At 29.3% G+C, this 14,028-nt stretch overlaps 1 protein-coding gene across 1 annotated transcript; it reads right to left on the reverse strand.

Annotated features, from left to right (window-relative positions):
* Positions 1-299: 299 nt before the first annotated feature.
* On the reverse strand, positions 300-2,074 carry LOC149563572 (protein VACUOLELESS GAMETOPHYTES-like). Its single transcript, XM_089826775.1, has 2 exons — positions 1,840-2,074; positions 300-1,006 (listed from the first exon to the last, which is right to left on the reverse strand). The coding sequence occupies exons 1-2, from the start codon at positions 1,980-1,982 to the stop codon at positions 409-411; spliced, it is 741 nt and encodes a 246-aa protein (XP_089682901.1). The 5' UTR covers positions 1,983-2,074; the 3' UTR covers positions 300-408.
* Positions 2,075-14,028: the final 11,954 nt, after the last annotated feature.

A 14,028-nucleotide genomic window follows, 5' to 3' on the forward strand; every position in this document is an offset into this window, starting at 1 on the left:
TGAAGTTGCAGTTGTGTTATTTTTTGATATTAGCTGGGAATTTATTTTCAGCAGTTTAATAATCATTTGTGATAGGAGATTAATAATCAGTGACTGCAATAGTTTGATTTTTCACATACATTGCCACATAAGCTTTTGAGTCTTTCAATAAAGAAGAAACCCGTTATAGTAGCAAAATAATATTGTACAACCATGATGTAATTACACAACCCGAGTCAAATCCTAAGTAGCTCACAAGCCATCTTAATTCGAATAATTAAGGCGATAATGAGTCGGCAACAACAACGACAAGCACTAGATACAGACATATATATCTTTATAGGCAACAACAACGACAACAGAATACAAAGATATATCTTTAGGTCACAACTTCCAAATAAGAATGAAGGAAGGCCGTAGATTGAAACCCTAAAACAGGCCATGTTTACCATCACCATCCGTGATGGGAAGAACAGCCCCACGTGTTATAGTGTCCAAAATAAGGTCTCCGACTGTTTCGCCGATTCCTTCAATGAGCCCATCAACAAAGATCTGAACAACCTGAGAAGCAAAACGAGCAGCCCTTCCAAGCTTGCTCAGCTTAGGCGGTGGACTGATTCCTTGCTTCTGGAGGCCGCTTATCAGACCTTTTGCACAGAAGGAATGGAGATAGAAGTTACAAGAAGCGCAGTAATATACCCACGTGGTGCCCTCCTTGTTGCATGCATTGCATGTGTAAGGAGTGCTGCCGGAGACTACAGATAAGAGCTTCAGTGGGTGCTGAGGATGCTCTTTGAATGTGAGCTCCGAAGGGAGTTGAGAACAACATGGGTGAATGCAGAAAGTGCATGTTGGGCAGCGGAAGGCGAAGCCATTTGTAGCCCTTCCACAAACCTCGCATTTCGACTTTGTCAAACCGCCTGCCTTGTTTTGGAAGACCAGCTGGTGCTGCGGGTGGTATGGGTGAGAGGTCGTGGGTGGAGCCTTTGCACAGAATTCGTGCATGTGGAAGCCGCACTTGCCACACCTGTGTTAAAAGCACACTAGTGTTAATTTAGATGCATCATATTATCTAAAATTTGTCATCATAAAATATTATGAACAAGTGCTTACTTGGTATCAAGAATATCGGATGGGGAATGAGGGTATGTGATAATGTATGGAGTTCATATAAGCATCAAGATGAATACAAACGAGCTATTGATTAATTCTACTTTCCTATACGAACTCTCTTTTGAAACAATTTGTATGCTACAAATGTCCTAGCATTAGTATGAACTATATACAAGCTATAGTAGATACAATGATGAGACTAATACTAGTTGCTTTCTAGCAACCTTATTCATTATATCTATTAGAAAGCAGTAATACAACAGTAACTAATATTAGCTTGTTCTAAGGAACTTACCATATACAATTTATTTCGAAACTATCTTATTGTAGAAACCAACTAGCAGCAATGAACTTGAGGGCTACCCTTAAACATCCCACACTAAGGAAGAAATTAAGCTTAGAAAGAAAGTCAACTCTGACTATTTAATACTTTCATGTAGGAATCAAGCCTTAGTGTGTGATGTTTAAGCCATCAAGAACTGGAGAATGAGACTAATACCCAGTACAAGTTGTTGCAAACACAACAATGAGATTAATACTAGTTCATGATGAACAACCAAAATAAGAACAACTTATTTAGAAACCACCGCTACATTAGAAATTAACTAGTATGGAGATGGGCAAATAAACGTTGTTGTAAACAAAACATGTTAAGCCTATAGTGACATAAAGAATTTTCTAAATAAATCAAAGATGGGTTTAACATTGTGAAACTTTGCAAGCAAAGAAATTTCGTGAAGCTCATACCTATACCTCAGACCGGTACCATATTCCTTACACCCGCTGCAGGTGTACAAATATGGTGCAAAGATTAGCTTCAGTGGATGTTGCGGATGACTGGAATGCCGAATCTCATCTCCCACTTTAGGCACCATTTGCAGAGTTGCCATCAATTCTCAAAAGATCTAATCAAGACCTTCAAAAAGACAATAAAGCCTATGTTTAAAGCTTATTTTAGGCTCGATAATTTGTCATGGACTTGAACTCTTATTTATATGCAACCATTTAACTTGAAAAGCAAGATTTTTAGAACTATCTTTTCAAGCGTGTCGTGGCAAACCATAAGAGAAATGGATGGGTGAATGCAATGCGTTCGTCGTGTTCTACACACCAGAGATTCTTATAAGTTTTCCTTGTCATGTCATAGAAAAAGTGACACGTGGCTTGCTCAACAATCTTTTAGTTCTTAATTATCGCACAAGATACATTTTATGTGGAGAGGAATTGTTTGGTTTCCTTCTGGTTCAAGAATATTGACTGACAGCCCAGTCTTTCTAACATTCCCAAGGCGGGAACATGAACAAGGAATTTGCCAGCTTTTGACATGACGAATCAAATGATGGATCTCTTGTGATGATCGCTACATATTTTATTCGATGCAGTCTTTCACTAGGCAATATTAATCTCTAATGCAGTTTGATCTATTAGATATCTACAAGCCCATCATGTCTCTTGATACTACAAATTCAATAATATACTCAGTCGTATAACTTTATGTTTATTTAGCTCTCTTGGTTTCTGATGCTGGCCCCCTTTGGATTCTCTAAATAAATTGGATTGAATTATATGGCACATGGGTAACTGTCGGAATTTTTAATTTAAAGTAATAAAGAGCATCACCTTAAATTTCAAACAAGAAAAGTAAAGCATATCTTGTGTGGTCCTCCATTGAACTATTTGTGGATGGGATAAGCTGGACTTTTCTCAGTGCAAATAATTACTTGGCTTGAATGTGAAGATTCAATCATTCACATTGCTTGCGGGTCTCATTTGCCACATACGCCATATTCATGGTTGTAAATGAAAAGAAAAAAGTATGCTTGCATGGACTGCACCATCAAAATCAATTTGTGACACGGCATAGATTGAATGTCTCCATTAAAAGTAATAAAAATATAAAAAATGATTCTGGGATCACGTTAAAGCTTTAAGCTAAAGGTGATAATGTCTAAAGTTCGTCAAAATGTCAAGCAAAGAAAACTTTTATAACCTTTAAAACAATTAAGGTCCCTTCATACTAAATATTATTTATGGGTGCTATATTCGGGGTCCTTTTATGGAGGCGTTATTAAAATAAAGTACAATTAAAAAAGCTTTGTAAAGCTATAGTCCCGTCTTGTGTAATAAAGGAGAATTATGGACCATTTAGATAGTTGTTTGAATAGGAGAAAATTGATAAAATATTTGTCTAACAAAAAAAACTAAAGTGATAAATAAAATTTCAATATTAAACATTGTGTTGAATAAAAGGAAATATTGTAGAAGACAAAGTTTTATAGTCAATATGTAGAGAAATTTGGGAGGAAAAATTACAAATGTTAAAGCATATCTTGTATATAACATTATATTTTGGCATAATATTCTCAAAAATTGTGAGTACTTATAATGTCTAAAGTGATACATTCTAACTATTTTTAACATAAGATTCTTTCATAGATAATAGTTTTTTATTTAAGTTATATGGACATTATTTAAACATAAAATTAAATAGTAATAGTAATAAAAAAAAAAGTTAAAATAATGTATTGTAAAAAATCTATTACACCTATTATGTTATAATAATTTGACGTTTCAATAACAATTTCTTTTTTTTTTTTCAAGGATTCTCTATCTAACGTTCATTCTGAGATTCACTACTCCCATGTTCTTAAGTTTTAAAATTTAAAATATTTTTAAAGTTGTAAGCTTAAATTTTTGTTTAATATAAAAAATAATAAAAAATCAACTTTTAAAATTTTGTAATTTCAACAAATCATGAGCTAAAAGTTAATTTATTTCATTTTGAAGTTGTCTAATTCTTGTTCTCTTAGTTATTTACATGATAAGTACACATGCCTTGGGTTGAAGAGAGGAAGCTAGGTTGTAGATTGAATGTTTGACATTCTTTATAATAATCCACATCCCTTGTTAATATATCTTCATTTTGTATTCAAATCATGAAGTGAAAGGCTAGTTGTGCTAGGATAGTGAATGTTTTATTAATGTTAACATGTGCATTTTTATGGGTAATAGGAGGAATTCTAGATTTATTATTATTATTATTATTTGTTTAGGGTAATTATTTTTATATGATAAGCTCACACTCAAAATGAGAGGCTAACAAATTATTAGTGTGTTTGAGGCTCTTGTCTTTATATACAATTAATTTTATACTTAATATATTTTCAAAAATTAATCTACATAACAAAAATTAATTATACTCTAATTTAAAATGCATTTAAAATATTTTTAGTAGAAATATTGTATAATTTAAATTATATATTTGGTAATTAAAAATTTGACATTTTAAACATATATATTTTACTTAATGCATTTAACCAATCATTCTTGAGATAAAAACTTTAACTCATGACAATAATTAAGACAAGTATTTAATGTAAAAATCAATCTAAGTTTTTTTTTTTTTTTTTCAAATGCGCCTGGTAAACTTTTTAACGTGACCAGTAGCGCTGGCGTGACATGCCCACCGGTACCACCAACGCTTTGACCTGGAGCTATGAACCAGTGAGGCCACAAACGGGGGACCTCATCCCCATGAGATTTGAACCTGGATGGCAAGGATAACAACGCAACAACTTAACCATCACAACATGCCACTATTGGCAAATCAATCTAAGTTATAATTAAATCAAATTTTTAATTATATGAATAAATTAAAATATTAATAAATTTTCATCATTTGAAATAAAATTATATAGAATTTTTATCAGTTTTATTTCTTTAAAAATATTTTAATATTACTTCATTTAAATGGAATTATTCAAATTTATAGAAAGAAAGTTATTAAAATATAGTATAAATTATTAAGTTTTTGTACTTGAATTGAAGTTACAAAGTACTTTTTAAAAGCATAAATATCTACATTCTATAGTAACATAATACTCGTCTAGATTAGAATACTATTTTATTTTCCATGAATGCTAGTGTGGGCCCAAGTGCATTTTTAAACTCTAAAATAATATTTTGTACTATATTAATTATTTTCATTTCGAAATAATAACTAATTCAGTCTATACTATATAAACTTGTAGAACAAGGTGTCTATGGAGCTACATACAATGTAAACCAATATTCCTCCACATGCTTCTACATGCTCAGTATTTGATCTACCAAATACAATTATTTTAGCAAACGTGTAGCACTTCCATGAAATTTACTTACAGGGAGCTTACCATTCAATTTTATTTTGTTTCATGTATCCTAGACCTCCCACTCAGTCTCTTCTATGTAGCGCCTTGCACTCGTCTGCTTTTGTTACTACTCAGAGTGCCCTTTATGTTGATAATGATCCTAAATCCATCTATGTTATTCACATGGCTTGAAGAAAGCCATTGAAAACCTACACACTTAGCTTCTAGTTGATGTTATTTACATAGTTTGCAGAAGTTGTCTACTCAATTGTGCATAGCTCTCTGATAGTAACTTCCCATGCAATTTGTTTGTGATATTATAGTAGGTAGATTTTTTTCCAAATAGGCTAATTATTTTCAGAGTGGTGACTTTAGGTATGACTGGTTTGAGGTTATCTTGTCATCTTCACATTTACATTTTATAGAATGAATAATATTGTTGTCTACCATAGTTTGAAGATTGCCTCCTATAACATGAACCTATTTTTGGCACTTTGAAATGTGACTGTAATTTTTTCGTAGGGATTCTGTGACCTATTCTAATTCAATTTTTTATCTTTATGGTCTTTTTTAGGTTTTACTTCCAACTGTATCTCTACTTCCAAGGCATCACTTATTAGATCTCATGCAATTACAATTAAGGTAGTTATATTGTAGAGCCTTTCTCTAAAAATTAAGATCTTAGAAGCATTTTTGTGGTAGACACGGCCCTAGAAAACCACATAAATGCAAGATTGTGCTACTTGCAGAGTTTGGATGAAAAAACCCATTATTCATACCTAATCCACATCCATAAGAAGAGAAAAATTAAGGGTTCAAATTTTGGTTTTTATAGGCATAAAGCCAAAATGGGAGCTCATTGTTTGTGCTAAGAACATGATAAGGATGAGATTAATTCCATGTTGCATGATTTTGAATCATTATTTTCTTCAATTAATATTGGTTTCAATCTATTGACTCTGTATGCAATAGAAAGCAATTATTATTTTTAATGTCAATCTGAATCTGGAAATAGCTCAGCTATCTATGCCGCTAACTTTTCTTTTTCTAGTGCCTTTTCAACTATTATTGCTTTTAGTCTAGCCACTAGATCTCTTCAACTCAATTTTTTGTTGGAAACAGGTAAATTGTTTCTCTGCACTTGCCCCTCCTATGCCTCTGGCATAAGGTTTCAATTTCAATTTCTTTCCAAATTCTAGTTCTAGTTCTACTTAGCCTTTTTCCTCTAAGTGAAGACTAAATTGATGGGTGGGAAAAATTGATTCAAATGAATTGATATACTGAAAACCTCAAATTTTAGATAAAATATGTAGTGTGTTGGCCTTTCATAGGACATCAAAATGTGAGAGGGTTTTTTGAAATCCCTTACAAAAGTTGGGCAAAACATCTCGAGAGTAGGGATCTAGCTAGTGCTCCCAAAAGGCCGTCAATAACTACAATTGAAAGATTTAGTGGATTCTACATATGAATTGTGATATGGATTTAGAGTTGTTGCATTCTGATAATTTCATAATTTTTTTTCTAGAAACTTCTTCATTGATTATCAGTTCTTTTAAATTTTGGAGTGCAAAATATAATAAAAACCCTAGCATAATTGTCTAGAGTCAATAAGAAAAAAGAAATATTATAAAAATAATTCAAAATAAAAATAAAAGCTTTATCAAACATTAGAAAGCATTGGTAAAATATTTCATAATGCACACTTTCCCATGCAAACTAATACAAAAAGTGATCCAAAACATTAGTCTCCACCTAGATAGGTGGGACTAATAATAATAATGAGACACAAAGGTTCATCATTATATAGAAATTAGGCTATTTAAAGATATATTAGTGAAAATTACATTGGAGCAAAGATTGATGTGGCATAAAGAAATGAGTATCTTATAATGAATGTAATTAATCAATAGCTAATTTGTGTACAATTAATGTTTATTTTTTCTAAAACATTATTGTCTGTAAATTTGGACTATAAAATATGTTATGATAACATTTTTAATGTGAATGGTGATGATAATGTAACATGTTATGTAGTACATTATTGGTTGGGAGAAGACTAGACCATGAAATATACCACATGAAGCTTTTGCCAATTGATCTAGGCTTCCAACCCTAATTATGAGATATATAACTTTAATTATATTAGTGAAATTTAATAAATTTAGTTATTAAGAAAATAAAAATTAGGTTTTTTTATAACATATAAACATCAATGTAAACTTGGTGCTTGAAGATTTCTACAATTAATGATCCATTATCAACAAGATAGTGGAAAGATAATTAAAAAAAGTGTCACTGAGTGGCTTAGTACTTGTCTAGTTTAAAAGTTAATCAAATTTAAAATTAGGATTACATCTTAATTTGAAACTACTATAGATATCTTAAATAAATTTATCTAAAGAAATGCTAATAGATATCCACTATAAAATAATTATAATTTAATTTACTACATCTAAAATTATTTATATTTCCTTTATCTCCATTTATTTAGCTTTTTACTAACTTGAACTTTTTGATTTAATTTCTTAAATAATGGATGATTTATATCTCCAAATATTATAATTTAAATAGATATTTAATGTGGTATTTAAAAAATTGTTTTTAAAAGTATATTCTATTTATAATAAGATTTAAATTTTTGACGTGTTCCAAACATTGTAATTTAAATAAATATTTTATGTGGTATTTATTAAATTGTTTTTAAAATTATATTCTATTTATAATAAGATTTAAATTTTTCACATGTAGATGATTGTCAAATTTAACCTAGAAGAATAAAAGCTAACATTAACATGCTCACACCATCCCACTCCCCCATTCTACAATTGAAGAATGCCTATCGGCATTAATTATTTAGCATACAAATTCACCATGTTCAATTTTGGTGTTCTAACACCACCAAGAACTTAATAGCTTAGGAAAAATATATTAAAGACCAAACTAACAAGAAACGTTAGTCAATTACACACATTTTGAATTACAAATGTATGAATATACATAAAAGTTACAAAGTTATAGTAAAAGGTAAATAGACAAGACAAAGAAAAATATGGTAGAAAAAACTTGAAAACTATTTAGTATTTAGTTTAAATTTTTATTTTTATAAATGTTTAATATTTAAATTTAAATTTTTTAATAATACAAAATAATAATCATGATATTAATAACTAAAAAATATATATTAATATTTGAGTAATCTATTTTTATTCAATTACATTCTTTTTATCAATTTTTATTATATTTTTAATGTTTTATTTTTAATATTACAAAAAAGAATGCTTCATACAACTTTTTAAAATATATTGAATCATAATATCTATAGTACTAGTCAAAAAAATGTGCATAAAATTAGGCATTAAAAATAAATTATATAAAATAACCATACAATAAAAATAATTATCTCAACATTCATAAATCACATAGAAGAGATTAATTCAAAGAATCAATGAAAAAATAGAAAACTAATATAGAAACAATTAAAAAGTTTAAAAATTGTTATTTAGTTTTGAAAAACTTAATATTTATATAAAAGAAACAAACCAAGTGAATTGTAATTAATGAATTAGAGTTCATCTAATAACCTATTAATAGAAAAGTCAAAAACTAAAGAAACTCAAAATAAAAAGAAGGAAGGAAAAAATCAATAAGAAACTAGAAGAAAAAAACAAACCTTAAAAAACTCAAATAAATTTTGAACTAAAATTAAAATATATAAAATGATAAAATAATCTAGTTAAATGAATAGAAAGGAAAAAGAGAAGAGGTTGAAGAGAATGAAACAAACATGAAAGTTATAATATATTAATAAAAAAAGGAAAAAAATGAGAAATTTTTAAAAATAGCCTATGTAGATAAATAGGAGAGAACCAATCTATACATAAAAATAAATCAAAATAGAAATAGAATTGTTAAAAAGAAATAGGGACAAAAAAATATTTAATAATAAATAATCCAATATAAAACAAAAAATTAAGAAAATAAACATAAAATAAATTAATTTACAAATAAAAAAAAAGAAAATTAAAAATGTGAAGATATATAGTAGATATATAAATTAAATTAAATATTTAATAAAAATATATATAAACTAGTAAAAAATAAAGCAAACATAACCTAAGAAAGAGGAAAAAGGAAACATCAATAGAATAATAAGAAAATTAGAAATGTAAACAATAAAAATAAGTTAATAAAAATGAAAATAAATAAAACCTGACTAAAAACAAAAGGAAATAGAGGTCGTCTCTAGGAAAAATAAAGATAAGGCAGGGAAACAACAAGGAAGATAATGGGAGAACGAAAGAGGAGAATGAGGAAACACAAGGGAAGGGGGTGGTAAAATAAAAGATAAAACATAAGATAGAGACTGGCAATGGTTATTGAAGAAATATAAAAGTCGATTCCATAAAGGGTTTAAGGATCATCCCCCATCATAGTTAAGGTTAGAGATATGGTTATTGATCTCAATTTCTTCCTTGAGTATCTGCTTGAAGATACTATCCTCCTTGAACATGATTTGGGTTCTCTCAAGACAAATTTAATTCTTTTTAGAGGAGTTTTGTGCTAGAGACCTGTACACAAATTCATGCTTGATGCTGACACCATATTCACTTATCCTAGTGATGAAAGAGTGAGCATTCTCACCAATGCATGGCTAAAATCACTTGAAAAAATAACTTTATAGATTATATGTTTGGATAGGATGTCCATAGTCTTAAAGATGAAGCAAAAAATTAGGCACATTAGAAAATAGTTTGCAAGCACATTGAAGGACTCTTTTATGAAGAACTTTGGTAATTTTATGAGGGATGCCTTGAAAAAAGTGGAGGAAAATAAAAAGGAAATCAAAGGATAAGAAGAAATAAGATTTTGGATGTTAATGAAATAGGAATGGGAAAGATGAAAGGCTTAAGTGATGTATTTTCTAGAATACCCATTAAGCAAAAATCCTTATCGATGATGAATAAGATTACGATATAGGTTGTCCTCATCACAAACAAACAAAGAACATAAGGGAAGGGTCTTTAATAGGTCACCTTTTGGCTAGGGTGGTAAAAAAAAGAATAATAGTGTAAATGCATGAATGTAGTCACACTTTGGGAGAGTCATCATGCAATAATCGACCAAGTAATAGTAGACCAAGTACATCTTGATTGAGCCCATGTGGGTACCAATTGGAGGTTACATGTCATGGGGTACTCAACCAAGTGCCCATTGATCGAGCACCCCTCAGGATATAAAGATAAAAAGGGACCTTATAGCCCCTCACTTTGTACAAATGGGGCTAAAAAAGGACCAATGACGGGTTGTGGGGTTCACTTGGTCGAGCATGGGTAAGATGTATTTTTTTTTACAACTATTTTCATTTAATTTTATTAATATAATTTTACAAATTTTATTTTTCTATTTATTTTTAATTAATTGTCTTAATATATAGCTATATATGATAGTTAACACAATGATCGTAATAAACTTCATTTCTATGTTTCTAATAATCACCAAGTAATTATGCTAAAAACCCTAATTCTAACTTAATCATAAATACACATTAATCATAAGCTTGTTTAAAATCTAAATAGAGTCCAACCTAAATATTAACCCATCATTAATACTTATTATGAACTCAATAAAACTATAACTCTTAACCTAATTGAAACATAATTTTAGCCATAATGCTAGTTGAATCTTGAAATCCTAAACCTAATCAAAACCTACATTAATTAGAAGCAAACATTTTGAGCTATAATGTTAACCTATTTCCAACCCTAAACCTATTTATAACCCCACACATTAACAATAATTTATAATACAAACACTAACCTTTTTTATGATATTAACTCTTAATTACAACACTAACCCTCACTCTAACCCTAATTATATGCTAATAAAAAATCTAACCCTATTTCAACCTTGAGCATAACCCCAAGATTTATCCTAAAATAATAACTTATGTACATAGCCTAACCTTAAACTTAGATCTAATTGAATGCTAACATTTATTAAGACCCACTACTATCCCTATCCCTATCCCTATTTCCTTTACTCTCTAATGATACATGACTAACCTTAACCTACTTTTACTCACAATTCCCTAGCCTAATCATTACTCGAATAGAACCCTACTACTAATTTAAATCATAAGGTTAATTTTAAATCATAACCATAAGTATGATTGGACTATAAAGTTAATTTAACCTTAACCTTGACTTGAAGATCTCCCTTATTTAAATGCTAACCTAGACTGCCAATGTTGATCTTGAGACTATTTTTAGACCCTAATTATAATTTATTTATAACCCTAACTTGAGTATTTATCATATAACACACATTATACCCATGCCTAACTTAAATTAAACATTAATCCTTATACAATCTTAACCCTAAACTAATGAAACACTTTAACCTAACACTAGAAACATAGTTTTAGCATATTTAATTAATACTTATGGGATGAGTGCACCATGATGGTGTATAGAAAGTGGGGTATAAGTTGAAACCTTTTTTGAAATCATGTAAACCTAAAATTGGATGAGACCTTTGAGGGTCATCCACTCGCTATGACAAGATGTATAAAACATTAAAAAAATTGTTGTTTGAATTTACTTTCTAAACTACTACAATATTTACAAAAGGGATAAGATTATGTGGGTCAAAACTTGTGCACACAAAAAAGAGTTTGTGATTTGTTTTGGAAAACATAATATAGTTGTTTTCATGTGTAACATAAAAGACATAGTTATATTCAGTATTTTACAAATCCCTTTGGTAGAATGATCATTAAGAGTCATATCTAGAAGTTTAATATTCTTTTATGATTTTATAATGAGTATTTTAAATTTTTTTTATTGAACTGGGTACATCTTAAAATTTTGGTTCTTGTTCATGTGCTAGGCATAATTTGCTTGCAAGAAAAAATGGAAACCATTTTTTTGAAGTGTGTAGAATCAAGTTTCTAATAATAATATGTAATTTATTTAAAATTTGGTTAAGTATATCAAAAGTTATAAAAATAATTTTAGACTTATGTTTATGAGGAAAGTCAAGGGATTGGTAAAAGTAATTAAAGTTTACAATTTTAATGATGTCCAAAAAGTAAAAGATAAATTATATGGTTAGAAAGATAAGAAGATGTGTAAGACTATGGTGGTTATTTTAGAGATACCCATTTCACAAATAGAAAACCTAAAGAATGAGAAGACAATAATTCATTTTAGAAGATGCAAAAGCATTTGAAAGAACAAAAGAATAGAGGGAAAATAGTCTCCCAAGCCTTTGGGTTGTTTCCCTAGCCTACCACCAAGCCATAACTTGATCAAATTATTTGAATTAAAATAACCCAATTTAGTTTTTTGGATTCAAAATTCCAATCAGGTTATGAAAAAATAATGCATCCAAAACCTGAACAAGTTTTGAAGTAGTAAAATTTCCTTGTTCAAAACCCAATAAGGTTTAGAAGAACTAAAAGTAGGCTTTACTCTAAAGGCCATAACTTTCACATATAGAGTCTGATTGACTCTGTTCAAAATACATTGGAAATATATTGAAGTGATCTACAACATGGTGTAGATATATATTCCTATGACATAAAAATCTTATTTTCCATTAGTTTCAATTAGGCATAGTCTAAAATAGGTTGTAATTGTTTTCCAAATACACAATCAATAGGTAAACATGAATGTTAACATATTTGTGATTATTTCTCTCTCAACGACAAACACACACAAACTCACTCATTAAATAAATCATAATTCTCTCTCTCTCTCTCTCTCTCTCTCTCTCTCTCTCTCTCTCTCTCTCTCTCTCTCTCTCTCTCTCTCTTTGTGTAGTAGAAGTAGTAGTAGATAAATTGATTAGGTTAAAACTTGATTAGGTTATTAGTTCATATGGATAATTCATTTAGGACATGAAAACTATAAATAAAAAAACATGTCAATGGCTATTATGTTTATTCAGTGTTGTCATGTATTTTTGTACCAGGTATGCAAGTATCAGATTTTTTTGTGCTTGGGAATGATAAATTTAATCCATTTTCATGTGCCAACATCTTATTTTATGTTTAATTTTGTATCTTTTGATTGAGCATAAAATAATCATGCAAATTTATTTAATTTTGTGTTTGATCATGTATTTTGTTAATGTAATTGTTAACAGGGTAATTTTCTTGGAAGTTATGAGTTTTATCTATTAAATTTTGTGTCCACATGGTAGTTTATGTTTGTATCTTGCAATTGGACATAAAATAATGATGCAAATTTCTTTAGTTTTTATTCTCTATTTTTTGTTAGAGTAAAGGGTTCATTTAATTTCATTTATTAAATTACCTTTACTCCCTTCTTAGGATTTAACTTTATGCACTTTCCATTTCCATTTAATAATTAATTAGTAGTTATTAAATGTCATTTATCTCTTATGGTTTTCCTTTTATGTTTTTTGATCTCCTTCTATAAGGAGATATTTTGTAAATATCTCCCATTCTTTTAGTTTGATAATATAATTTGCATATTCCCAGAGAAAAATTCTTGTCTCTTCTTTGTTTTTTTTGCTTTGTGAAAGGTTCTTACATGCCGCTGTTCTTTGGATTTTATGGATTTGTATTGCTCAAATCCTTCATGGTATCAAAGCCTAACTTGCTATAGCTTCTTCTTATTTGGTTACAAATAAGAACAAGGTTTTTACATAGTAGGCCTAGCTTTTTTGGGAATTTTCTATGAAAATAGGGGGCGTCTAATTTTCAAAACATTTTGCAGCCAAATAGACATTATGCTTGGATTTAGAAGGTGTCAAAACCCCCATTTTCATATTAAATTAG

This window comes from Cupressus sempervirens, chromosome 4 (genome assembly GCF_028749045.1).
Source record: "Cupressus sempervirens isolate cs-2001-9-10 chromosome 4, ASM2874904v1, whole genome shotgun sequence".
In the NCBI taxonomy this organism is placed as follows: domain Eukaryota; kingdom Viridiplantae; phylum Streptophyta; class Pinopsida; order Cupressales; family Cupressaceae; genus Cupressus; species Cupressus sempervirens.